This window comes from Podarcis erhardii (assembly GCF_964252035.2).
Source record: "Podarcis erhardii genome assembly, chromosome: 18".
NCBI lineage: Eukaryota > Metazoa > Chordata > Lepidosauria > Squamata > Lacertidae > Podarcis > Podarcis erhardii.
In genome coordinates this window covers 9,511,884-9,539,019 of record NC_138516.1, presented here as the reverse complement: position 1 = coordinate 9,539,019, position 27,136 = coordinate 9,511,884, and the positions used below count along the sequence as shown (strand labels likewise).

General features: G+C 48.7%; 1 protein-coding gene across 3 annotated transcripts in view; it reads right to left on the bottom strand.

Moving 5' to 3' along the window:
• ABCA7 (ATP binding cassette subfamily A member 7) overlaps nt 1-27,136 on the bottom strand; it is a 75,808-nt gene that overhangs the window by 11,118 nt on the left and 37,554 nt on the right. For all 3 annotated transcript variants that reach the window (XM_081845980.1, XM_081845979.1, XM_081845981.1), the window contains exons 21-41: nt 26,642-26,781; nt 25,686-25,823; nt 23,849-24,069; nt 23,080-23,146; nt 22,730-22,932; nt 22,037-22,079; nt 21,780-21,884; nt 17,104-17,258; nt 16,449-16,573; nt 14,781-14,879; nt 13,325-13,523; nt 11,988-12,082; nt 11,341-11,373; nt 10,486-10,591; nt 9,174-9,248; nt 8,250-8,419; nt 7,289-7,466; nt 5,923-6,038; nt 3,082-3,226; nt 2,014-2,137; nt 440-569 (exon numbers count right to left, since the gene is read on the bottom strand). In XM_081845980.1, coding sequence (XP_081702106.1) covers nt 440-569; nt 2,014-2,137; nt 3,082-3,226; nt 5,923-6,038; nt 7,289-7,466; nt 8,250-8,419; nt 9,174-9,248; nt 10,486-10,591; nt 11,341-11,373; nt 11,988-12,082; nt 13,325-13,523; nt 14,781-14,879; nt 16,449-16,573; nt 17,104-17,258; nt 21,780-21,884; nt 22,037-22,079; nt 22,730-22,932; nt 23,080-23,146; nt 23,849-24,069; nt 25,686-25,823; nt 26,642-26,781 — 2,667 coding nt within the window. The remainder of the gene's footprint in view (nt 1-439; nt 570-2,013; nt 2,138-3,081; nt 3,227-5,922; nt 6,039-7,288; nt 7,467-8,249; nt 8,420-9,173; nt 9,249-10,485; nt 10,592-11,340; nt 11,374-11,987; nt 12,083-13,324; nt 13,524-14,780; nt 14,880-16,448; nt 16,574-17,103; nt 17,259-21,779; nt 21,885-22,036; nt 22,080-22,729; nt 22,933-23,079; nt 23,147-23,848; nt 24,070-25,685; nt 25,824-26,641; nt 26,782-27,136) is intronic.

Genomic DNA, 27,136 nt, shown 5'->3' with positions numbered 1-27,136 from the left:
TCCAACGCGGGAAACTATTGCCCGACGCAGGGCTCGAACCCAGAACCCTGAGATTAAGGGCTCCGCACTCTGCGGAAACCAGCGATCTTCAGGATGGAGACGGCCAGGAATGGACTCAAGACTTTCCCGCGTGATGGCTCTGCCACCGAGCGGCAGCCATTCTCCTTAAAAAATCTGGATTCTAGTCCCCATGATTCTGCACAAAGAGCTGGTTCAAGCAGGATGCATTTTCAAACAGCGGCTGCCCCCCAAACCTAAAAATAAAGTTAAGATTCTAGTCCTCATTGATGTCAAAAAAGGATTGCCGTAACGGGAGCATGCAAAGCTTCCTTTAACCCGGAGATGGTTTAGTGCACCAAAGGCCACGCTGACCTCGAAGCCCTGCCTTTCTGCATGCGAGGCCGTTGGCTCTAACCACTGAGACACACAGCCCCCTCACCGGAAAGAGAAGAAGAATTTGTACTGCACCAGGAGAGTGAAGGCAAAGAAAACGGCTCCTTCCACAGCCATGGCGAAGATGTTCTTCCCTGCTAAGTCCCAGCTTAGAGGAGAAATGAATTTTCGGTCACCTACACAAGGGAAGAGATGTAAACATGAACAGAGAGCAGCCTCTGCTGGCGAGAGAAAAATGGAGAGGCAGGCTTAATCGGTGTTGGGTTTTCTCCAGTTGTAGAGGGATAGCTGCCTGTCTGTGCAGCAGATTCATAAAAACAAATTATTATTATTATTATTATTATTATTATTATTATTATTATTATTAACTTATACCTGGCTGGCAGCCAGATTCTGCGCCCAGATTTGTAGGCACAGATCATCATCTAGAATAAAATAGCTTGCTAGGGAAATGGTGAAGTCGCCCTTTGGGGTGCCTCAGGGTCAATTTTTATGGTAGCCCAAATCTCCGTTGTACAGGTGTATGTATCTCAATTTTAACTCACGAGCTATTGCTGCAATCTGCTCTGATGGTATATTTCATCTTTATGAACACTGTTTTTACTGCGTTATGCGAGTTGGTCTTTGACCGTAATAAATTATCTATCTATTACTTATACAGTTTCCCCAGCCACTCTGGGCGGCTCCCAACAGAATATTAAAAACAAGATAAAATGACAAACATTAGAAACTTCCCTAAACAGGGCTGCCTTCAGATGTCTTCTGAAAGTCAGGTTGTTTATTTCCTTGACATCTGAAGGTTGGGCGTTCCACAGGGCGGGCGCCACCACCGAGAAGGCCCTCAGCCTGGTTCCCTGTAACCTCACTTCTCGCAGGGAGGGAACTGCCAGAAGGCCCTCGGGAGATGGACCCCGGTGTCCGGGCAGAACGATGGGGGTGGAGACGCTCCTTCAGGGATACTGGGCCGTTTAGGGCTTTCAAGGTCAGCACCAACACTTTGAATTGTGCTTGGAAACGTACTGGGAGCCAGTGTAGGTCTTTCAGGACCGGTGTTATGTGGTCTCGGTAGCTGCTCCCAGTCACCAGTCCAGCTGCCGCATTCTGGATTAGTTGCAGTTTCCGGGTCACCTTCAAAGGTAGCCCCACAGAGAGCGCATTGCAGTAGTCCAAGCGGGAGATAACCAGAGCATGCACCACTCTGGCCAGACAGTCTGCGGGCAGATAGGGTCTCATCCTGCGTACCAGATGGAGCCGCCCTGGACACAGAACTAACCTGCGCCTCCATGGACAGCTGTGAGTCCAGAATGACTCCCAGGCTGCGCACCTGGTCCTTCGGGGGCACAGTCACCCCATTCAGGACCAGGGAGTCCCCCACACCCGCCCGCCCCCTGTCCCCCCAAAACAGTACTTCTGTCTTGTCAGGATTCAACCTCAATCTGTTATCCGCCATCCAACCCGTTTTTGCTAGTGCCCAGCTTGCAGGTCGGCGGCGAGGGAAGCGATTGAAAGGGAAATGCTTTCTGATCGTGGAATAATAGAATTAAAGAATTGTACGGTGGAAGGGACCCCGAGGCGCAACCGCTGCCTCGCTTTGTTTGGGAGCCGCCAAACGCCACTCACCGAAGCGCTCAAAGGCGTCCGCCATCGCCTGGTTCTTCACCATATCGATCAGCCCGCGGCCGAGGCAGAAGTGCGGGAAGATGAGGAAGACTTTTTTAAGGATGACGTTGATATCATTCAACTTCTGCTCAGGAGAGGGGAGCAAACACATGCACACATATTTATTTACTTTTTTAAAAATTTCCCATGGATAACCAGGCTTCTCCTTCACAGGAGTTCCCAGTACAACATAACAACCAATTTCGACATTATTATTATCATTATTACTATTATTATTACTATTATTATTACTTTATTTATTGAATTTATATATCGCCCAATACCCGGAGGTCTAACAATTTCCAAATTCTGCATCCCATTGTTTTGCAGGCCTCAAGTTTCCAGTCCTCCTGAAGGAGACTGCTCTTCTTTTTAAAAAATAATAATAGTATTGGTGTTTGTTTAAACTTCAAGGCATGCACACAAACTGCGCCTTACATAAATAAATGACGTTCCTTCAGGTATACTGGACCGAGGCCGTTTAGGGCTAGCAAGGTCAGCACCAACACTTTGAATTGTGCTCGGAAACGTACAGGGAGCCAATGTAGGTCTTTCAGGACTGGTGTCATGTGGTCTCCACTCCCAGTCCCCAGTCTGGCTGCCGCATTCTGGATTAGTTGCAGTTTCCAGTTACCTTCAAAGGTAGCCCCACGGAGAGCGCATGGTAGTAGTCCAAGCGGGAGATAACCAGAGCATGCACCACTCTAGCCAGACAGTCTGCGGGCAGATAGGGTCTCATCCTGCTTACCAGATGGAGCTGCCCTGGACACAGAACTGACCTGCGCCTCCATGGACAGCTGTGAGTCCAAAATGACCCCCAGGCTGCACTCCTGGTCCTTCGGGGGAACAGTGACCCCATTCAGGACCAGGGAATCCCCCACACCGGCCTGCCCCTGTCCCCCAAAAACAGTCCTTCTGTCTTGTCAGGATTCAACCTCAATCTGTTAGCCACCATGCATCCTCCAACCGCCTCCAGACACTCACACAGGACCTTCACCGCGCAGGGACCCAGTCGTCCCCGTAGCCTACCTTGTCGGTGAAAAGTTCGAGAACGAAGGTGGCCACGCTTCCGTTGATGCCAATGAAGAGATTGACAGATGTCAGGACCACATAGGCAGTGCTTGGGACACTGAAGAGGAACGAGGCTGGGTACATCAGGGGGGTGATGGACCAGCTGGGGCAGGCAAATAGAGAGGAGGAAATGAAAAAGAACCATTGAATACTTATCCTAAATACAGCGGTGCCTTGGTTCTCAAACGCCTTGGTACTCAAATGCATCCATTCTGAAGGAAATCAGCCCTGAGTGCTCCCTGGAAGGACAGATCCTGAAGCTGAGGCTCCAAGACTTTTGCCATCTCCTGAGAAGAGAAGACTCCCTGGAAAAGACCCTGATGTTGGGAAAGATGGAGGGCACAAGGAGAAGGGGACGACAGAGGACGAGATGGTGGGACAGTGTTCTCGAAGAGACCAGCATGAGTCTGACCAAACTGCGGGAGGCAGGGGAAGACAGGAGGGCCTGGCGTGCTCTGGTCCAGGGGGTCACAAAGAGGCGGACACCACTAAACGACTAAACAACAACACTCAAACAACTTAGAACCCAAACACTACAAACCTGGAAGTAGGTGTTCCGGTTTGCGAACCTTTTTCGGAATCCGAACGAGCTCCGTTTTGAGTGTTACGCTTCTGATTTGAGTGTTATGCTGAGGTCTGTTTTTGCTATTTATTTTGCGTTTTTGTTTTAGCGGCTCTTTTTGTTTTTGTGACAGTGTGGAACCCAGTTCAGCTACTGATGACTGGAGTGTGTGACTGCAGTACATGACTGCAGTACATTGTTTATTGCTTTCGTTTTATGGACCAACGGTCTCGTTAGATAGTAAAATTCATGTAGAATTGCCACAACCGATAAGGCCCTGCCCACGTTCCCAACAAGGATAAAGCAGCTTTTTCTGTTTTATCCGTGTTTTTGTATTTTATCTGCAAGCTGCAGATTGAACCCTGATCTGGCGAAAAGGCAGGATATATTATTATTATTATTATTATTATTATTATTATTATTATTATTGTTATTAGTGGTGTGGCTGCCCCTGTTCTGGCCCCTGCAATCCACAATCTCAAGGCGTTTTGTCCCGCTGGGATTTCCCAGTTGGATAATTGGGTCTTTTTCTCCAAGAGATCAATTTGCAAGGGCATTCATTTGGTTTTACAGCAGTGCCTTGGTTCTCAAATGCCTTGGGACTCAAACAACTTGGAACCCAAACACTGCAAACCCGGAATTTAAGTGTTCTGGTTTGCGAACCTTTTTCAGAATCCGAACGCGCTCCGTTTTGAGTGCCACCCTTCCGTTTTGAGCGTTACGCTGAGGTCTGTCTGTATTTGCTATTTATTTTGCGTTTTGGTTTTTGCGGCTCTTTTCCGTTTTGTTTTCACGACTGTGTGGAACCCAGTCCAGCTACTGGTGGATTGATTGTGTCACAAAATAAACCGTGTACTGTAGTCACACAATCAGTCCATCAGTAGCTGAACTGGGTTCTGCACAGCCACAGAAACAAAAGAGTCGCAAAAACCAAAACGCAAAATAAATAGCAAAAACAGACAGACCTCAGCGATACACTCAAAACGGAATTGTGTACACGGTTTATTGTTTTCATTTTATGGATCAGTGTTCTCGTTGGATAGCAAAATTCATGTTCAATTGCTGTTTTGGAGGTCGTTTTTAAAAGTCTGCAACGGATTAATTCATTTTGCATTGCTTTTGGTGGGAAAGCGCGCCTTGATTTTGGAACGCTTTGGTTTTGGAACGGACTTCCGGAATGGATTAAGTTTGAGAACCAAGGGGCCACTGTCTTCGTCGGATCAGATTTACATGCAAGTAGGATTTGAATAGCAAGCAGCAGCCACCCAGAGCAGCCAGGGAAACCCGGGGTACAAACAATGAAACCATTAGTGGAAAATAATTCAGATATTCTTAAAGTATCAGTGGAACACCCGGCAATAGATATAGAACACAACATAAGACCTCAACCTCTGGGAGAAACATTGGAAAAGTGATTTGAAATTTCTTGTTCTCTGAAAGAGAACTATTTGATAATGATTCATGGATATTTAACTCCTGAGTAGGTTGGCTAAGATGCCGAAAGCGGAATCAGATTTGCGTTGGAAATGTAAAGAAATGGGAGGAACTTTTTTCACATGTGGTGGACATGCAGAAAGGTGAAAGAATATTGGGAAACGATTTATAGTGAGTTGAAAAAAATGTTTGAATTTACCTCCCCCCAAAATACAGAGTCTCTTTCGTTGTGAATAACTCACAGAGAAATCCCCAGCTGCTGGAAAAGATTTGGGGGGGCATATTTACCCTATTCCCCTCAAAAAAGCTCTACAATCTTGGCTGTCAGTATCTCCCGAGACGGGACGTGGGTGGCGCTGTGGGTTAAACCACAGAGCCTAGCATTTGCCGATCAGAAGGTTGGCGGTTCGAATCCCCACAATAACGGGTGAGCTCCCGTTGCTCGGTCCCTGCTCCTGCCAACCTAGCAGTTCAAAAGCATGTCAAAAGTACAAGTAGATAAATAGGTACCACTCCGGCGGGAAGGTAAACGGCATTTCCGTGCGCTGCTCTGGTTCGCCAGAAGCGGCTTAGTCCTGCTGGCCACATGACCCGGAAGCTGGACGCCGGCTCCCTCGGCCAATAAAGCGAGATGAGGGCCGCAACCCCAGAGTTGGCCACGACTGGACCTAATGGTCAGGGGTCCCTTTACCTTTACCTCCCGAGACAGACGGACGTGAACAAACATGGCCAGAGAACCGTACTGCCAAATCTTGAAAAACTCAAATCCAAGTGTGTTTTGTTCTGCGTATTCGTTGCCTTACCCGTAGAGGAGGAGGAGGAGGATCAGAGCCGGCAGATTGGCCAAGGAGACGTATGATTTTTGCTGGAAACAGAGGAAAATCAGCACCACCAGGAGCGCCGGAACGAGGTAGTTGCACTGGAAGAAGAATGAGAAGACACAAAGGTGAGTTTGGCAAGATGTTGACAAGGGAAGCCGTGGATTCTGAATATCTCCCCCTGGATTTTGGAACTCTGAATTGGTTTCCAATCTAACAGCAGACCCAGCTGGCTTGGGGACATTGGTTTCAGCGGGTCTACTCTGAGCAGGGCTTGACTGGCTGCAACACAAAAAACAGCGACCATTTGTTGTGGACAAAGGACAGCTGGACATATAAAGGGCCCTATGACCTTCAGGAGCTGAGGGCAGGCATAGGGAAACTCCAGTCTTCCAGATGTTTTGAGACTACAGTTCCCATCATCCCTAGCTAACAGGACCAGTGGTCAAGGATGATGGGAATTATAGTCCCAAACATCTGGAGGGCTGGAGTTTGGGACTACAATTCCCATCATCCCTAGCTAACAGGACCAGTGGTCAGGGATGATGGGAATTGTAGTCCCAAAGATCTGGAGGGCCGGAGTTTGCTTATGCCTGGCTTAGGGCCTCATCAAACCTAAATCCAGCCCTGGCAAGTTCGCAGCGTTGGCATCGCTCCGCTGTGGTGCATCCACTTCCGGGGCCCCCCTGATCACGTGTGTGCCCACCCCCAATTTTATTTTATTTTTAAACCAGAGGTTTCCTTTAAAATGTAAAAATCCTCCCCAATGGGCCTGTTGGCCCTCCAAAATAAAAAATAAATAAATAAAAAATAATTTATTACAATCACACCTCACCTGGCTGGGCTTCCCCAGCCACTCTGGGCGGCTTCCAACAAAATATTAAAATACAATAGTCTATTAAACATTAAAGGTAAAGGGACCGCTGACCATTAGGTCCAGTCGTGGCCGACTCTGGGGTTGCGGCGCTCATCTCGCTTTACTGGCCGAGGGAGCCGGCGTACAGCTTCCGGGTCATGTGGCCAGCAGGACTAAGCCGCTTCTGGCGAACCAGAGCAGCGCACGGAAATGCCGTTTACCTTCCCGCCAGAGTGGTACCTATTGATGTACTTGCACTTTGAGGTGCTTTCAAACTGCTAGGTTGGCAGGAGCAGGGACCAAGCAACGGGAGCTCACCCCGTCATTGCGGGGATTCAAACCGCCGACCTTCTGATCGGCAAGTCCTAGGCTCTGTGGTTTAACCCACAGCGCCACCCGCATCCCTATTAAACATTAAAAGCTTCCCTAAACGAAAGAGGACATGTCCTGGTTTTCAACGATGTATGGCAACCCCTGCTTCTCTCTCTTTCTTACCATATCCCAGGCAAAGTTTCCCAGCCAGTAGACCCCAGGCTTCATCCCACTAACAATCTGGAGGTGTTTGGCTTTGCTGACGCGCTCCTCGATGAGGAAGAGGACGAAGCTGGCCGGGACAAAGGACATGGCGAACATCACACAGATGGAGACCAGCACGTCCACCGACGTGGCCATCCTGTCAGTAAGGAAAATCGGAGGAAAACAGTAGAGTTGGGGAAGAGGGACCTCATCCCATCTAGTCTGACCCTCCGTGATGAAGGAGGGAGAGAAGGAAACAGGGACCAAGTGAGCTCATATTTTTTGCTCTATAAGACTCACTTTTTCCCTCCTAAAAAGTAAGGGGAAATGTGTGTGCGTCTTATGGAGCGAATGCAGGCTGCGCAGCTATCCCAGAAGCCAGAACAGCAAGAGGGATTGCTGCTTTCACTGCGCAGCGATCCCTCTTGCTGTTCTGGCTCCTGAGATTCAGAATATTTTGTTTCTTGTTTTCCTCGTCCAAAAACTAGGTGCGTCTTATGGTCTGGTGCGTCTTATAGAGCGAAAAATATGGTAATCTTATTTATTTTTCACGCACACAAAAAACAAATTTTAACACAGACAGTAAGTTACTTTATCCGTCCAACCCGTTCGCGATTTCCCTATTTAACTTTGAATGCTGTGTATTTTTCGCCAATGCTATTCGATAAATCCATCGTTTTAATCTATTTGATTTAATAATTCACTCCGTTGCTCATCTTTCAAGCCCTGCTCGAATTCATAGCAGTTCTTTGAATACCCAGGAAAAAGGTTCCAGAATTCAGAGACAAAAACCACCCCAATTCCCGGTTTCCACGAACGGGATCCTGTCCCCCAACTCCGAGAGCAATGGGAGCACCCGCCGAGCTTCTGTGATGTCACAGCAGTGAGGCCAATCACGGTGCCCAGAGACCACCCCAACGCTTCTGCACCATCTACTCACAGGGCCGCCTCCGAGAGCTGCTCTTTGGTCAAGTTGAGCGGGTGGTTGATGGCTGTGATGCCGTAACGCGAGGGGTCAGCCCCGGCTGGCAGGCTCGCCCGCAGGAGTCCGTTGTTCGCCACGTTGACGAAAGACACCATGGCGTGCCAACCCTTGTTGTTGAACCACACCTGTGGGCAGGATAAGGTAAAGATAAAGGGACCCCTGACCGTTAGAGCAGTACCTATTTATCTACTTGCACTGGTGTGCTTTCGAACTGCTAGGTTGGCAGGAGCAGGGACCGAGCAACGGGAGCTCACCCCGTCATTGCGGGGATTCGAACCGCTGACCTTCTGATCGGCAAGTCCTAGGCTTTGTGGTTTAACCCACAGCGCCACCCACGCCCCAACATGCAGAATACCACATTATTATTATTTGTTAGTGTTTAACACCGTGTTTCTCCAACATCAACATCATTGGACTGGCCATGTTGTTGAGATGCCCGATTATCGTCTTCCAAAGCAACTCCTCTATTTCAAACTTAAGAACCAAAAGCGTAACGCTGGTGGTCAACAAAAAAGCTTTAAAGACTCTCTCAAGGCAAATCTAAAATGTAGTATAAACACCGACAACTGGGAAACACTGGCCTGCGAGCGCTCCAGTTGGAGAACAGCCTTGACCAAAGGTGCCATGGGCTTTGAAGACACTCGAACTCAGGACGCAAGGGAGAAATGTCCTAAGAGGAAGGCACGCTTGACAAACCCTCGCCATGATCAACTCCTGCGTGGAAACCTATGTCCCCACTGTGGAAGGATGTGGGGATCCAGAATTGGCCTCCACAGTCACTTACAGACTCACTTTTAAGACCATGTTCATGGGAGACAATCTTACTCGGCTACGAGGGATCGCCAAAGAAGATGAAGAATAAAATATGCAGAAGCACACCTTCACATTCTGACGCGTTCTCAGCCCCTCAACGAAGCCACTGAGGTTATTCAGAAGTCTGTCCAGAGGACCCCCCTGTGACAGGAGGGGAAAAAAGGCAGGGCCGTAAATAGATCACTGTAACAACTTTCGCTATTCATTCGTTCAATACATGACCCCCAAATCAGCTCCTAAACATCAAACAAGAAAGAAGGAAGAAGCCATTGACGAAGAAAATTGGCAAAACAAAATGCTGAACTATGCAGGACATATTAGATCATTTGAAATCCAAGAAAGAAAAAGGACATTCATTTTTTATATATATATAAAAGGAGACATGTTTAACACATACCATGCAAGCTTTGTGTATAGCTTTCTATATGAGCTGAACTTCTAAAAGTCACTTGCAACTTTTGCTTAATGTTTAATAGACTATTGTATTTTAATATTCTGTTGGAAGCCGCCCAGAGTGGCTGAGGAAACCCAGCCAGATGAGCAGGGTATATATAATAAATTGTTATTATTATTATTGTAACAAGATGAATAAGATTTAAAACTGGACTGTTGAGAAAGTAAGACTATGTGGACATGCGCGATTAAGTATAAAATAATGGAGCCAGGAGGAGTGGTGGAGGGAAGTCAATTAAGATTTATGGTTTAATTATTTGATTGTAATGGGGCTTTGGTTTTTGTTTTTGTTTTGTTATCATAAAGTTAATAAATTGTATACAGTGGACGCTTGGGTTGCGAACGTGATCCATGTGGGAGGCATGCTAGCAACACGCAGCGCCATGTCTGCGCACGGGCAAGGTGTGATTCTATGCATGCGCAAAGCGCATTTAGTATCTCTGCGCATGCACGAGCGCCGAAACCCGTTCCGGTACTGGTGCGTAACCTGAAAACGCACAACCTGAAGCGTCTAACCCGAGATGTGACTGTACAGTGGTGCCTCGCAAAACGAAAATAATTCGCTCCGCGAGTCTCTTCGTCTTGCGGTTTTTTCGTCTTGCGAAGCAACCCTATTAGCGGCTTAGCGGATCAGCGCTATTAGCAGCTTAGCAGCTATTAGCAGCTTAGCGGCTAAGCGGCTATTAGCGGCTTAGAAAAAGGGGGAGGGAAGCAAAAAGACTCGCAAGACGTTTTCGTCTTGCGAAGCAAGCCCATAGGGAAATTCGTCTTGCGAAGCGCCTCGAAAAACGGAAAACCCTTTCATCTAGCGGGGTTTTTGTCTTGCGAGGCATTCGTCTTGCGGGGCACCACTGTATATAAAAAAAGAGATTTAGGATCACACCAGCAGGCCGTCCTTGCTTTCCAACCACTGGCCGAGCCTCACCTCAGCGACGACAAGCCGGTCGCGGATCTCTCTTGCGACGGCGGCCACCTCCAGCGGCGTCGGCAGGGCCTGGAAACTGCGGGCGCCCAAAGAGAATCCGCCGTACCTTGCGAGGGCAGAGGGAGGACCGGTGTTAGCCTTGTGGGGAGAGGGCAGTGGGGTACCCCCCCCCCAGGAGATGAGATATCTGGGCTGAGATGGCCACTGGCTCCTAGGCTCATACAAGAACAACAATCTTTATTATGGTCCAGAGACCCAACAAATCGTTACCAAGCAATACACAATTCATACAGCCCACCTCCAGGTTAAACAAGCATTTTGTTCAAAAGATAGGGATCATTGGTTCTTGCAACCACCGATAAAAACTTTGCCACTGCTAATGTTCTAGCGTTTGTCCGGTCTTCCAATAGGAACCTGACATAGTGAGCCTCTGATTTTCCCGGGAAATGTATCAGCAAGGGTAATATCAGTTCAGCCCTGGCTTGCTCATATTTTGCACAGTGCAGCAAAATATGTTTTATGGAGTCGATGTCTTGAGCACACGAGCCAAGTCTGTCCTGGCAGGGAACTCCTCTCAACACTGCAGAAGGAAAGACGTTTAGTCTGGCTTTGGTGAAAAGCCTTCGATAGTTTGGTACTGTCAGGTTTTTAATGTAAGGTGTTAACTTAAAGACATGCCCATATTGTACCCCTACTGCCAGCAGACTACAGACTGCGTGTGATCGAGACCCTAGGCTCATATAACATCAAGACGACCACGGTTTTCGCTCAACCCCAGGGGGGCATCTTTCGAGACGCCCTGTAAACTTCCAGTTTCCAAGCCAGGAAAGGTTCGAATGAATGAACGCCGCTTACCGTTGTTCGTTGACCCATTTTTTGGTTCGCAACCTAAAAGAAGAAGGAAACAAGATCAAAAGCGAGTTTGTGGAGAAGGAAGAAGGAGGGGACATTTTATCACATGTGGTGGGATTGTAAGGTAATTTAAAAAATTTGGGAAATGATATACAACTCATTGAAGAAAATGTTCCATTTAACATTTGTTAAAAAACCTGAAGCATTTTTATTAGAGATTGTAGGGAAAGATCTGCCAAAAAAGCTGAAAAACATCTTCATGTATGTGACAACGGCCGCAAGCATTTTAATAGCACAAGGATGGAAGACTGAAGAAACCCCAACTAAAGAATCATGGCAAGAAAAATTGATGGATTATGCAGAACTGGCAAAACTGACACACAAGCTACGGGACAAAAATAATTCTGTGGGGGGAGGGAGGAAAAATGGGGGGAAAATAAGGATGATATGTTTTGTTTTAATTTTGAATAAAAAGATATTAAAAAAAAGAAGAAAGAGAGTTTGTGGCGAGCTTAACACGAGCCAACAGAGTTTTCAAACTGAACCACGGATTATTGGCTCAAACACGCTGTGGCCCAGTTTGCATGCCGCAGATCCTGAAGCAATTTTGATGAGTTTGTGTGTGAGAGAGAGATGTATCACCCACGTACCCTTGGCGGATGACTTTTGGGTAGGTCTTCACTAGGTAATCGGAGATGTTCCTCCCGGTGAGGTTCTGGAGAATGTCACCCGTGTTTCTCGGCATCTGGAACGGGGAGTTCGGACAGGTCACCAAACCTGCATCGCTGCAGCCTATTGCAGCTGACATAAAAAGTGAGTCTGAGGCTGTTTACACCTGGAGAGTTTGATTTACATCTCACAGAGCCCAGGAGCAAATACCTCCAACCGCCACCCTTTCCAAGAGGGCGGATTTGCAATTCAATACCTCTCATGTGATCTAAAGTTAAACACTCACATGTATAGTAACAGAAAACAATGGGGAATTATCAGCTCAACTTAGAGCTCAGAGTCCCTCAGAAAACCAGTTATAAATAAGAATAATAATTTATTATTTATACCCCGCCCATCTGGCTGGGTTTTCCAAGCCACTCTGGCCGGCTCACAACAGATGAAAAACAGAATAAAACACCACACATTAAAAACTTCCCTAAACAGGGCTGCCTTCAGATGTTTTCTAAAAGTCAGATATTTGTTTATTTCCTTGACATCTAATGGGAGGGCGTTCCACAGGGCGGGCGCCACCACCGAGAAGGCCCTCTGCCTGGTTCCCTGTAACCTCACTTCTCGCACGGAGGGAACCGCCAGAAGGCCCCCGGAGCTGGACCTCAGTGTCTGGGCTGAACGATGGAGGTGGAGACGCTCCTTCAGGGACACAGGGCCATTTAGGTCTTTCAAGGTCAGCACCAACACTTTGAATTGTGCCCGGAAACAGACTGGGAGCCAATGTAGGTCTTTCAGGACCGGTGTTATATTGTCTCGGCGGCCACTCCCAGTCCCCAGTCTAGCTGCCGCATTCTGGATTAGTTGTGGTTTCCGGGTCACCTTCAAAGGCAGCCCCACGGAGAGCGCATGGCAGTAGTCCAAGCGGGAGATAACCAGAGCATACACCACTCTGGCCAGACAGTCCATGGGCAGGGAGGGTCTCATCCTGCGTACCAGATGCAGCTGGGAGACAGCTGCAGTGTCTCATATTTCATTTCCCATTTCAGTGTGAATTAAACCAATTATACTCAACCCTGGAAAAGACCCTGATGCTGGGAAAGATGGAGGGCGCAAGGAGAAGGGGACGACGGAGGACGAGATGGTGGGACAGTGTTCTCGAAGGTGCCAGCATGAGTTTGACCAAACTGCGGGAGGCAGTGGAAGACAGGAGGGCCTGGCGTGCTCTGGTCCAGGGGGTCATGAAGAGGCAGACACGACTAAACGACTAAACAACAACTTAACGCTGGCTTTTCATTAAAGTGGGATGAGGGGTGTCAAGCTTTACCTGAGGAGGGGGCAGCCCCCCGGCCGTTTCGGGGCAATCCGGAAGCATCTTCCGGGACTTCCGGGAGCTGCACACACAGTCCGGGGATGGGTTGGCCGAAGTCCAGTTGCCGTTCTCAAAAAACGAAGCCAGCACCGGCGACACTTCCGGGGTCACGAAGCCTCGTTCGTGTGGGGGTACCGACGGGCAAGGAGCCTTCCTGGAGCCCTCAAGGCAAGCAGCAGGTTATGGGGGGATGTGGCCCCAGGTTAGTGGCCCCATTTGAATAAAATATTGAGGTGGGGGTCAGGTAAGCCGCACCCCACATAATCACATGGCAGAGCACACACACACACACTATTTGAATGGCAATGCCCATCAACTTTGGGGACCCCCTCAAATCATCCCTACTAACAGGACCAGTGGTCAGGGATGATGGGAATTGTAGTCCCAAAACATCTTGCGGGCCGAGTTTGCCTGTGCCTGGTTTAATAAATTAAGGTAAAGGGACCCCTGACCATTAGGTCCAGTCATGGCCGACTCTGGGGTTGCGGCGCTCATCTCACTTTACTGGCCAAGGGAGCCGGCGTACAGCTTCTGGGTCATGTGGCCAGCAGGACTAAGCTGCTTCTGGCGAACCAGAGCAGTGCACGGAAACACCGTTTACCTTCCCGCCGGAGCAGTACCTATTTATCTACTTGTACTTTGACGTGCTTTCGAACTGCTAGGTTGGCAGGAGCTGGGACCAAGCAACGGGAGCTCACCCCGTCATTGCAGGGATTCGAACCGCCGACCTTCTGATCGGCAAGTCCTAGGCTCAGTGGTTTAACCCACAGCGCCACCCGCGTCCCAGGTTTAATAAATAAATATCCTTTATTAGGCATAGCAAACCACGCATTATCAAACAGACACTGTATGCGAATTGTACAAAATACGAGCTCAACATAACAAGGTCAGATCTTTAACTCCCGAGAAAATCAATTTGCATAAATATTACATTATTACAACACTACCACATCACCGATCAATTAAGAACCGCTAAAATCTCTTTATAATGGCCCAGTCTTTCTACATGGACAGCACTCAAAAATTCAGCCACTATTAATTTGATCATTCCTGTCCGAGAGCAGTTGGTAGTATAGAATTCAGCCTATTGAGTTGTAAGGCCTCTAATAATTGTCTTCTGGCGTAAATGCCAAAATCACAAGAAAAGAAAATGTGCTCCGAAGTCTCAGGTTCCTGTTTACTGCATTTGCAGAGACGCTCTGATTCTGGGAGAGCGAAATATCTTCCTCTTACTATCATCGAGGGAAACGTATTAAAGTAAGATTGTTGTTATGATGGAAAATATTGAGAAAAACCAATAAACATTATTATAAAAAACAAACCCACAGGCCAAGGTGGTTATGGAGGTTCAGCATCCAGGAAACAGATTAAATCTATGCCTGGTTTAAAGGCTGCTCTGCGAGGTACTCACAGATCCGTAAGATCCCTCACACACTTGGTCCCAAAGCCAGGTTCACGGAGGAGAGATTCGAGGAGCCGGGAGGAGACAAGATCGCCCATCGAATCGTCACTGAGCGGCGGGGAGAAGAATGAATGAATCTTTGTTTGCGTCAGCCGTCGGCCAACGCAATAAAACAACAATACGATATACAAAGAATAGAACTAAAAAGTCAATTATATAAAATACATTTTGGGGTTTCGAATCAATGGTCAAATGGTGGAGCTTATTCTAATTGTCCCGGCGAAAAAGCGTGCCACCTTTGCTGTCACCTGCTCGTCTTGATCTGCCAGGAGAGAGGACACTGGGGCAGTGGCTGGGCGACCCGGGATGGACGATAAAAGAGAGGTGATAATCTCATTTCTCGAGTCTTTATCAAGAGGGCAAGCCAGAAGGGCATGCGCCACCGATTCGGGACTGCCGTCTCCACAGGGACGTTTTCCGTGTGGGACCTGTTGGAATCATCCCTCAAGTCTTTGGGTTAGATGATGAGTCTTTGGAAATTGTGTTTCTAAAGGAGCTTTTGTTATTGGCCAATGCCAAGGAGTCTGCATTATTTTGTTATGGATAAAAAAATCGTTTTAAGTTAGAGCTTAATAATTATCTCACTATTAATATGTTTCTTAATTGTATTTCAGTTTTAATATACTATTTCTTAATTGTATTTCACTATTAATATAGGTAAAGATAAAGGTAAAGGGACCCCTGACCATTAGGTCCAGTCGTGGCCGACTCTGGGGTTGCGGCGCTCATCTCGCTTTACTGGCCGAGGGAGCCGGCGTCCAGCTTCCGGGTCATGTGGCCAGCAGGACTAAGCCGCTTCTGGCAAACCAGAGCAGCACACGGAAACGCCGTTTACCTTCCCGCTGGAGCGGTACCTATTTATCTACTTGCACTTTGACGTGCTTTTGAACTGCTAGGTGGGCAGGAGCAGGGACCGAGCAACGGGAGCTCACCCCGTCATTGCGGGGATTCGAACCGCCGACCTTCTGATCGGCAAGCCCTAGGCTTTGTGGTTTAGACCACAATGCCACCCGTGTCCCATTTTAAGTTAGAGCTTAATAATTATCTCACTATTAATATGTTTCTTAATTGTATTTCACTATTAATATACTTCTTAATTGTATTTCACTATTAATATACTTCTTCTTAATTGCATTTCACTTTTAATATACTACATCTTAATTAATATACTTAATTGTATTTCAGCTCAACAATTACAGCGGTACCTCGAGTTACATACGCTTCAGGTTACAGACTCCGCTAACCCAGAAATATTACCTTGGGTTAAGAACTTTGCTTCAGGATGAGAACAGAAATCGTGTTCTGGCGGCAGCAGGAGGCCCCATTAGCTAAAGTGGTGCTTCAGGTTAAGAACAGTTTCAGGTTAAGAACAGACCTCTGGAACGAAGTACTTAACCCGAGGTACCACTGTACTTTGATAAAATACCTATTTTGCGATGTGCAAATGGCTTTAGATGCCTACGAGGTCCATCAATGACCATATAGCATATATTCAACACAAAAAAACAGCGACCATTTGTTGTGGACAAAGGACAGCTGGACATATAGAGGGCCCTGTTACCTTCAGGAGCTTAGGGCCTCACCAAACCTAAATCCGGCCCTGGTTCTGAGACTCACCTGACGAAGGTATATTGAGGTCCGTACATCCAGGGTTCGAGGCGCAGAGGGGGGTACTTGCCGAAAGGGGGTACGATGAGGCTGAAGAGGAGGGCGATGCAGACGAAGACCGCCGGAAGCACAATCTGCAAAAGGAGGGAGTGGGCAGATCAGTCGCAGGCAAATCGTAGAATATAAGGACCTACATTGGCTCCCAGTACGTTTCCGAGCACAATTCAAAGTGTTGGTGCTGACCTTTAAATCCCTAAATGGCCCAGTATCCCTGAAAGAGCATCTCCACCCCCATCGTCCAGCCCGGACACCTGGGTCCATCTCCCAAGGGCCTTCTGGCGGTTCCCTCCCTGCGAGAAGTGAGGTTACAGGGAACCAGGCAGAGGGCCTTCTCGGTGGTGGCGCCCTCCCTGTGGAACGCCCTCCCATCACGGGGAGGAGAGCCATTACAGCTCGGTCGCACGGAAGCGCCGACGGGCCCTCTGTCCGGGATGCTTTAGCCTGTGCAAGGGGGTTGGGGTGGATGACTTTCAGGGTTCCCCGTTCCAACTCTATGATTCTGCAGCCAACCCCCGAGAGAGACCCCCAGCCCCCCCCACCCTCCCTCCCTGGCCCACCCTCCATCCCCTTCCAAACCCAGACGAAGAGGAGTCGGGCGTTATACTTGCGCAAGAAATCCCCTGGTGCTCCTGCGGGCGTACAGAAGGCGCTTGGTGAAGAGGGCGCGGAGTTGTTGGCGCACTAGCGCCCAGCCCGTCAGCTGGCGGGAGGCCTGGACCCCCATGCCCCTCAAGAGGTCTGTCTCCTTGGCTTCTTCCGCTGCCAGAAAAAAAGGAGAGAGGGAAGCCATGAATCCGAATAAACCCACTGTCTAAGATAATGCAACTTTCTTTATTTACAGCTGTGATCAAAACTATTCAACACACACACAACCCATTGCAAATCAGTTATTTCCTTATCACATGGCTCAAAAACCCCTTGTATATATTCCTGTATATTAAATAAGAGTGCCATCCGTACCGGTTATCATGGCCCTCAAGATCTAAAACATTGGTGTATTTTAATGTAATCCATTCCTTTAGCCATACCAATCCTGCAGCCTCATAATATAATTCGAAATCTGGGAGCTCAAATCCTCCTCTCTCCCTTTTATCTCTCAACACCCGATGCTCAATTCTGGGTTTATTTCCGTTCCAGACAAATCTAGTTATTTCCTTTTCCCATTCCTTGAAACATTTCATTCCTCCTAAAATTGGTATTGTTTGAAACAAGAAAACCATTTTGGGCAAGATGTTCATTTTTACCAGCGAGATTCTTCCCCAAAGGGAGAGATGGAGCCTGGTCCAATTTTCCATATTTTTTTATATATCTTTCCATGTTTTAATGTAATTGTCTTCATACAGATTTATGGTTTTAGTTGAAATCCAAACCCCCAGGTATTTAACCTTATTACTGATTTCCAAGCCTGTTCTTTCTTGCAGTTCTGTTTTCTCTTCCTTGCTGCAGTTTTTGCATGCATGCACAATTTTATTTTCGGCAACTCTAGCCCAGTCAGACCTAGCAAAAAGAGGCTCCTGGTTTTCCCCTATTGTCATTTAAAACTTCTTAATTAGTTGGTTGTTTATTATTTTCCATTGAGCTTTTTTTTTTTTTTTTTTTTGTAAAGCCACCGTACATTAATAAAAGCACCATCAGCTCATATACATTTCCAACATTCCAAATTTCAAAAGATTCCACTGGAAAAACGTTCTCGGTTGCAATCAAGATTACTCAAACCCCCTCATTGCAAATCAGATTTGTTATCAAAATTTTGCAGACTTTTCAGCCGTTTGATAACTTGCATTTTCGGCCGAATATCGCCCAATTTGCAATGGGGGTAGTGGAATAATTTTGATTGCAACTGCGATTAATCGATAAGCAAATAATAGATGCATCGCAACCATTGAAGAATGCACCTTATTGTTGCAAATGGAAATAATTTTAAACTGTTTTTAACACGGCGTTCTGACTGCTGTAACCTGAACCCAGGACCTTGGGGCGAAGGACGGGATTAATAATATTATTAATACTGTAATAATAATCCTGCCCCAAAGCTTCTTTTTTACCTTTCTTGAGTCCTTTGACTTAAGCGTAAAGGAAGGAAGGAGAGAAAGGGAGAGAGAGAAAAAGAAGAGAAGGAAGAAATTAGATGCATCTCAAGCCCTCCCTCCAGGATTCGCACCCTGGACTTCCTGTACGTTGAGAAGCAAGGGGAAAATAGAAAAGCCATTCTCATTTCAACTCCCCAATCTACGCCACACCTGTGCCATTTTGTGTGGTGCCATTCCCCTTCCATGACAGCCATCTTGTGTGACACCACGCCTGCTCTATGGCGCCATATTGTGTGATTCCACACCTGCTCTGTGGCAGCCATTTGGTGCAATGCCAGGTGACCTCCATGGCAGCCATTTTGTGTGACACCACACCTGCTCTATGGCGCCATTTTGTGTGATGCCAGGTGACCTCCATGGCAGCCATTTTGCGTGACGCCATGCCTGCTGTATGGCAGCCATTTGGTGTAATGCCACCCCCCTTTCATGGCAGCCATTTTGTGTGATTCCACACCTGCTCTAGGGCAGCCATTTGGTGCAATGCCAGGCTACCTCAGTGGCAGCCATTTTGTGTGATGCCAGGTTACCCCAGTGGTAGCCATCATGCATGACGCCACAAGTGTCCTACGGCGCCATTTTGTGTGACGCCACTCCCCCTCCATTACAGCCATGTTGTGTGATTCCGCACCAGCTCTATGGCAGCCATTAGGTGCAATGCTAGGCTACCTCAATGGCAGCTATTCTGCATGAAGCCACACCTGCTCCATGGCAGCCATTTTGTGTAATGCCATCCCCCTTCCATGGCAGCCATTTGGTGTGATTCCACACCTGCTCTGTGGCAGCCATTTGGTGCAATGCCAGGTGACCTCCATGGCAGCCATTTTGTGTGACGCCAGGTTACCTCCATGGCAGCTATGTTGCGTGAAGCCACACCTGCTCTATGGCAGCCATTTTGTGTGATGTCATTCCCCTTCCAAGGCAGCTATGTTGCGTGAAGCCACACCTGCTCTATGGCAACCATTTTGTGTGACGCCACTCCCCCTCCATGACAGCCATCTTGCATGACACCACACCTGTTCTATGGCAGCCATTTGGTGCAATGCCAGGCTACCTCAGTAGCAGCCATTTTGTGTGATGCCAGGTTACCTCAATGGCAACCATTTTGTGTGACGCCACTCCCCCTCCATGGCGGCCATTTGGTGCAATGCCAGGTTACCTCAGTGGCAGCCATCTTGCGTGACGCCACACCTGCTCTATGGCACCATTTTGCGTGATGCCATCCCCCTTCCATGGCAGCCATTTTGTGTGATTCCACACTCGTTCTATGGTGCCATTTTGTGTGACGCCACTCCCCCTCCACTGCAGCCATTTTGCAAGATGCCACACCTGCTCTATGGCAGCCATTTTGTGTGACACCACTCCCCCTCTAGGCTGGCCCTTTTGCGACTCTCAAAAAGCAAACTGTGCCCACTGTTGGAAAGAAAATTGTTACAATTCCTGCTCCGTGATTGCAGTCATGGGATTTTTGTCTATCCCATGACGGCGTATGTTTTGACTCCACAGAGTGGGAAGTGACGGAGACAGGATGTTTATGTTCCGTGAAGTGGGAGTATTGTCCTACGTTCTTTTTTACTCTTTGCTGTCTGATGCTAGAGAGAGAGGGAGCCATGTTGCAGTGCTCCGCGTCTGTTTATATGTAAATAAAGTAGATTAGCCAAAATGCTGAGGTCTGTCACGCGAACTGCACAGACTCTACGGATCCCTAAGTGTGCTGATGTCGGTTGGCATTGGTCGCTGCGATGTTGGGGAATAATAATAATAATAATAATAATAATTTATTATTTATACCCTGCCCATCTGGCCAGGTTTCCCCAGCCACTCTGGGCGACTTCCAACAAAACACTAAAATACAATAACCCATTAAACATTAAAAGCTTCCCTAAACAGGGCTGCCTTCAGATGTCTTCAAAAAGTTTGGTAGTTATTTTTCTCTTTGACATCTGGCGGGAGGGCGTTCCACAGGGCAGGTGCCACCACTGAGAAGGCCCTGTGCCTGATTCCCTGTAACTTGGCTTCTCGCAGGGAGGGAACTGTCAGAAGGCCCTCAGGAGAGGGACCCCAGTGTCCGAGCTGGACGATGGGGGTGGAGACGCTCCTTCAGGTATACTGGGCCGTTGAGGGCTTTCAAGGTCAACCCCAACACTCTGAATTGTGCTCGGAAACGTACTGGGAGCCAGTGTAGGTCTTTCAGGACCAGTGTTATGTGGGCTCGGCGGCCACTCCCAGTCCCCAGTCTGGCTGCTGCATTCTGGATTAGTTGCAGTTTCCGGGTCTCCTTCAAAGGTAGCCCCATGTAGAGCGCATGGCAGTAGTCCAAGCGGGAGATAACCAGAGCATGCACCACTCTGGCCAGACAGTCTGCGGGCAGGGAGGGTCTCATCCTGCGTACCAGATGGAGCTGCCCTGGACGCAGAATTGACCTGCGCCTCCATGGACAGCTGTGAGTCCAAAATGACCCCCAGGCTGCGCACCTGGCCCTTCAGGGGCACAGTGCCCCCATTCAGGACCAGGGAGTCCCCCACACCTGCCTGCCCCCTGTCCCCCCAAAACAGTCCTTCTGTCTTGTCAGGATTCAGCCTCAATCTGTTGGCCGCCATCCATCCTCCAGCCGCCTCCAGGCCCTCACACAGGACCTTCACTGGTTCTGATTTAAAGATGAGGTAGAGCTGGGTATCATCCGCATATTGGTGAACACCCAGCCCAAACCCCCTGATGATCTCTCCCAGCAGCTGCATGTAGATGCTGAAAAGCATGGGGGAGAGGACAGAACCCTGAGGCACCCCACAAGCGAGAGCCCAGGGGTCCGAAAACACATCCCCCAACACCAGTTTCTGAACATGGCCCAGGAGGAAGGAGTGGAACCAGTGGTTTCGAAGCTCCCGAACGATCGACCAGGAAGGAGAGAACATGCCAGTCGGGCATATGTCTCTGCCAGGGTCCTACTCGAGAGTAGGACGAGCTCTGGACACAAATACGGTTGGCCAAGCCCTAGCGGCACACCACTTCCGGAAACACAAATACATTGGCACTGCGGACAAGTTTCCACCCTGACCGGAGGGCAGTGATCCCGGCACGGTGCAGACCTGAACCATGGCAGATATCCTCTGGTGCCCAAGCCGAGGGCAACACGGAACCAACTTTTTCCGGAACCTTCCGGCACGCACTTTTTCCGGAACCTTCTGGCACTTACCGGGCTCGGCGTCCGCCACTTCCGAATCCTCGCTCAGCGTCCGCAGGGTGTAACCAGAGGCTGGTGTGGATGTCCTGAGGTCGGCAGGGGCCGCCTCCATGTCTCCTGCCCGGGGGAAAAAGAAAATATAACCCAGTTGGGGAAAAACTGGAAAAACCGAATATTCCCAAAACTGAAAATTCGGTTTTGTGCTTTTTTTGTGTGTGGTTGTTGTTGTTCCACTGACATGCAGACAAGACAGCTGGCCTTCACCTTACCTGCGACATCAACATTGGTTTCTTCTGCCACTTTCAAGAAGATCTGGAAGAAAAAGCAAAGTTGCGCTTTAAAACAGAGGGTCCCACCTCCATTCCCCCCTCTCCAACCTCCGGGTTTTTCCGTTCACGAATGCGCAGAAGCGCCAAATCGCAGCGCCGTGGGTTGCGGATGTGCCTCCGTCACGGATTACGCCAGCAACCCGACGTTCCACTGTACTGTAATTATATTATTAGCCTGTCGTTCTGTTTATTATATTATTATTAAATTATATTATATTATTAGCGGGATGCAGGTGGCGCTGTGGGTTAAACCACTGAGCCTAGGGCTTGCTGATCAGAAGATCGGCGCTTCGAATCCCCGCAATGACGGGGTGAGCTCCCGTTGCTCGGTCCCTGCTCCTGCCAACCTAGCAGTTCGAAAGCACACCAGTGTAAGTAGATAAATAGGTACCACTCTGACGGGAAGGTAAACGGCGTTTCCGTGCGCTGCTCTGGTTCACCAGAAGCGGCTTAGTCCTGCTGGCCACATGACCCGGAAGCTGACGCTGGCTCCCTCGGCCAATTAAGCGAGATGAGCGCCGCAACCCCAGAGTCGGCCACGACTGGACCTAATGGTCAAGGCGTCCCTTTACCTTTTTATATTACTAGCCTGCCGTTCTGATTGTTCTGTTTTCCTTTTTCTCGTTTACGAACCTCTTCCAGGCTGGTGTCCGAAATCCCGTACCCCGAGATCCCCAGTTCCGCCAGGCGGGCATCCAACTCCCGGAACAGCTCCACGAAGGTGCCGTCTTTCGCCCCGCTGTACGGGAGGACGTAAAGGACTTCCTGGCAGATGTCCTCCACCAGTCGAGACCCAGGGACCAAATTTTGGATCACGGCCGTCAGCTGGGGCACGTCTGCACACAAAAAAGGAAAAACACACAACGCGGAAAGGTTTTGCAGCAGTCATTTCCCCCTGATCGCGGCCTATTTCCCATCACGCCCGTCGCCGGCATACGGCGCTTTGGCAGGATTCGAATACGGCACTTTGGTAGGATTCGCACCTGTGCCCTCGCTGTTCTGCTCACTGCCCAGACCGGTGTCACAACTTCTTTCCGAGTCGCTGTCCGCCTGGAAAGGAGGAGTCGAAAGGAACAGCCTTTGGTGACTTTGACTTTGACCCCCGTAGAACTTTTAAAAGTCCCTTGTATTAAGAGGGATAAAAAGGTTTTAAATTTGGATTGGTAAGAATATAAGGGGCTTTATGGATGGGCTTGAACGATTAAAGAAAAACGGAGCCAAGAGGGGGAGTGGAAGGAAGTCAATTGAGTTAAGATTTATTATTTGAATTATTATTTTTTGCGATGGTTATAATAATATAATAAATTATTATTTATACCCCGCCCATCTGGCTGGGTTTCCCCAGCCACTCTGGGCGGCTTCCAACAGAATATTAAAATATTTAGAATATTTAGAAGACATCTGAAGGCAGCCCTGTTTAGGGACGCTTTTAATGTTTAACAGACTATTGTATTTTTATATTTTGTTGGAAGCCGCCCAGAGTGGCTGGGGAAACCCAGCCCGATGGGCGGGGTATAAATAATAATAATAATAATAATAATAATAATAATAATATTTTGTTGTCATTATAAAATTAATAAATTGTATTTCAAACAAAGAAAAAGAAAAGAAAGCCCAATTAAGGCGCGTGGCGTGCGTCCCCCCCCACGAGTGACCCCCCTCCTCAATCACCCCACATATCCCCAATAAACTGAAAGCTCTCCTTTCAGAGAAAACCAACCTCCTGTTTTGTTTTGCTTTGCTGAAGTTTACCTTTTTGACGGCGGGGGCCGCCACCCCGTTGACGCCCGCCGAGTGGCGCCCCCGGCCCGCCTCCCTCTTCACCAGCGTCAGGTAGTATCCCGTGCCCAGCTTGGTCTTGAGGAAGAGCGAGGACCCGCAGCAGCAGAGGTGTCCCTGGGAGATGATGGCCACCCGGTCACCCAGCAGGTCGGCTTCGTCCATGTAATGTGTCGACAGGATGACCGTCCGGCCTGGAGTCGGCGGGGAAAGAGGGGGGATGCGGTCGGATTCGCAAAAAGGCACCTTTCCTCCTTTTCTTTTTAAATACAGTGATACCTTGGGTTAGGGACACGGGTGGCGCTGTGGGTTAAACCACAGAGCCTAGGACTTGCCGATCAGAAGGTCGGCAGTTCGAATCCTCACCACGGGGTGAGCGCCCGTTGCTCGGTTCCTGCTCCTGCCAACCTAGCAGTTTGAAAGCACGTCAAAGTGCAAGTAGATCAATAGGTACCACTCTGGCGGGAAGGTAAATGGCGTTTCCGTGCGCTGCTCTGGTTCACCAGAAGCGGCTTAGTCCTGCTGGCCACATGACCCGGAAGCTGTACGCCGGCTCCCTCGGCCAGTAGAGCGAGATGAGCGCCGCAACCCCAGAGTCGGCCACGACTGGACCTAATGGTCAGGGGTCCCTTTACCTTTACCTATACCTTGGGTTACAGACGGTTTGGGTTGCGCGATTTCGGGTTGCGCACCCAAAGGTACCAGAATGGGTTACTTCCAGGTTTCGGCGCTATGCGCAGAAGCACCGAATCTCAACCCGCGTGTGCTCCGACACGGCACTGCAGGTTGCAAACTGTGCGGGTTGCAAACGTGCCTCCAGCACGGATCACGTTTGCAACCCGAGCGTCCACTGTACTATGTATTAATTTTTCCAATCAAACCATATTAAACATTCCAAGTTACAGTGGTACCTCGGGTTACATATGCTTCAGGTTACATACGCTTCAGGTTACAGACTCCGCTAACCCAGAAATACTGCTTCAGGCGAAGAACTTTGCTTCAGGATGAGAACAGAAATCGCACAGAAGCCCCATTAGCTAAAGTGGTGCTTCAGTTAAGAACAGTTTCAGGTTAAGTACGGACCTCCGGAACGAATTAAGTACTTAACCCGAGGTACCACTGTATACATATTATTCAATAATCAAACAGTCCAAATATTATGCCAAATTATTTTTAAAAACTGGCAGTATCTTCCCATGTTCTGAGTTCGGGGGGGTGGGGTCTGATCATCTCATACTTTCTTCTGCTTTCATAATTTTCCTTCTGTAGTTGTATGTTGTATGTTTCATTGCTTATATTGTTTTGTGATGGCCATTGGCTGTAAACAATATAAATATACAGATTTATTGAATGCTGGTGTGTTTTCAATAGATTGCCGGGGCTTTTAATTAGTTTTTGCTACAATAATCTTTTCGGTTCATCCTTTATTGTAAACATCAGGAAGAGCTGTTTGGACAGTCGAACGGTCTCCCTCCGGAGGCCATGGACTCTCCTTCCTGGGAGATTTTTAAGCAGAGATTTGAAGGCCATCTGTCACGGATGCTTCAGTTGACATTCCTGCATTCCAGGGGGTAGGACTGGATGACCGCTGGGGGTCCCTCCATCACCACCATTCTTTAATTCTGTGATTTTAAGAGTGGCTTCCCCCAAGGCTCTACAGACTCTCAGAACAGAAATAAAAGTTCTTCCAGGGCAGATTCTTAAGAATACCTGCGTAAAATTAATCGGGGAGGGGGCTTGATCCTGTGTGTCGAAATGCACATAGAAAACCGCCCCCCCACCCTCCAAATAAAAACCCCACAACTCAGACCTGTACGGTATTTCAGCAAGAGGTCCCAGATGCCACGGCGAGAATAGGGGTCGACGCCAGCCGTCGGCTCGTCCAAAATCACCACCTTTGACCCCCCCACGAAAGCGATGGCCACAGACAGTTTGCGTTGCATGCCTCCTGGAAAGATAAAATGTTGGAGGGGGTGGAATAGGACGTCCCTATTTGGCGCTGCGGGTAAAAGCCTCAGCGCCTAGGGCCTGCCGATCGAAAGGTCGTTGGTTCGAATCCCCGCGGCGGGATGCGCTCCTGTTGCTCGGTCCCAGTGCCTGCCAACCTAGCAGTTCGAAAGCACCCCTGGGTGCAAGTAGATAAATAGGGACCGCTTACTGGCGGGAAGGTAAACGGCGTTTCCGTGTGCTGCGCTGGCTCGCCAGATGCAGCTTTGTCATGCTGGCCACGTGACCCGGAAGTGTCTCCGGACAGCGCTGGCCCCCGGCCTCTTGAGTGAGATGGGCGCACCAACCCCAGAGTCTGTCAAGACTGGCCCGTACGGGCAGGGGTACCTTTACCTTTACCTTTTATTTTCACGGGAGAAACATTGGAGGGGATGGAATAGGACGTCCCTATTTTCATGGGAGAAACATTGGAGGGGATGGAATAGGACGTCCCTATTTTCACAGGAGAAACGTTGGAGGGGATGGAATAGGACGTCCCTATTTTAGGGGAGAAACGTTGGAGGGGATGGAATAGGACGTCCCTATTTTCACGGGAGAAACTTTGGAGGGGATGGAATAGGACGTCCCTATTTTCACGGGAGAAACATTGGAGGGGATGGAATAGGACATCCCTATTTTCACAGGAGAAACGTTGGAGGAGATGGAATAGGACGTCCCTATTTTCAGGGGAGAAACGTTGGAGGGGATGGACCCTGTTCATTCCTCTTGCCTTAGGACCCCCCTCCTTCTCCCCCATATCCTTATGACCCCAAAACTCACCTGACAGGTTCTTGGTCTGATCTCGCCTCTTGTGGGGCAGACCCACATCCTGAATAATCTGTTCCATCTCCTCCCGGACTTGCTCTCCGGAGAGGCCTTTGAGGCGGCCGTAAAACCAGATATGCTCTTCCACGGTCAGGCTGGAGGGGGCGGCGAGTTTTTTGGGAAGGTTGTGGTAGAGAGAGAGAGAGAGAGAGAGAGAGAGAGAGAGAGAGAAGACGTCAAGACCACAAGGATGCTTAATACTTTGCGACGAAAACGCCATCAGATCAAACCACAGCTCTTGAAAAGAGATCTGCACATAAGGGCTTATGAGAGAAATGTCTTTCAGGTTCTCTGTATGCTGTCTATTTGCCAGGATAAACGGCATTGTGTTGGATTATTGCAACGCGTTCTACGTAGGGCCTCCTCTGAATAATAAATTATTATTTGTCAAAGAGAAAAATAACTACCAAACTTTTAGAAGACATCTAAAGGCAGCCCTGTTTAGGGAAG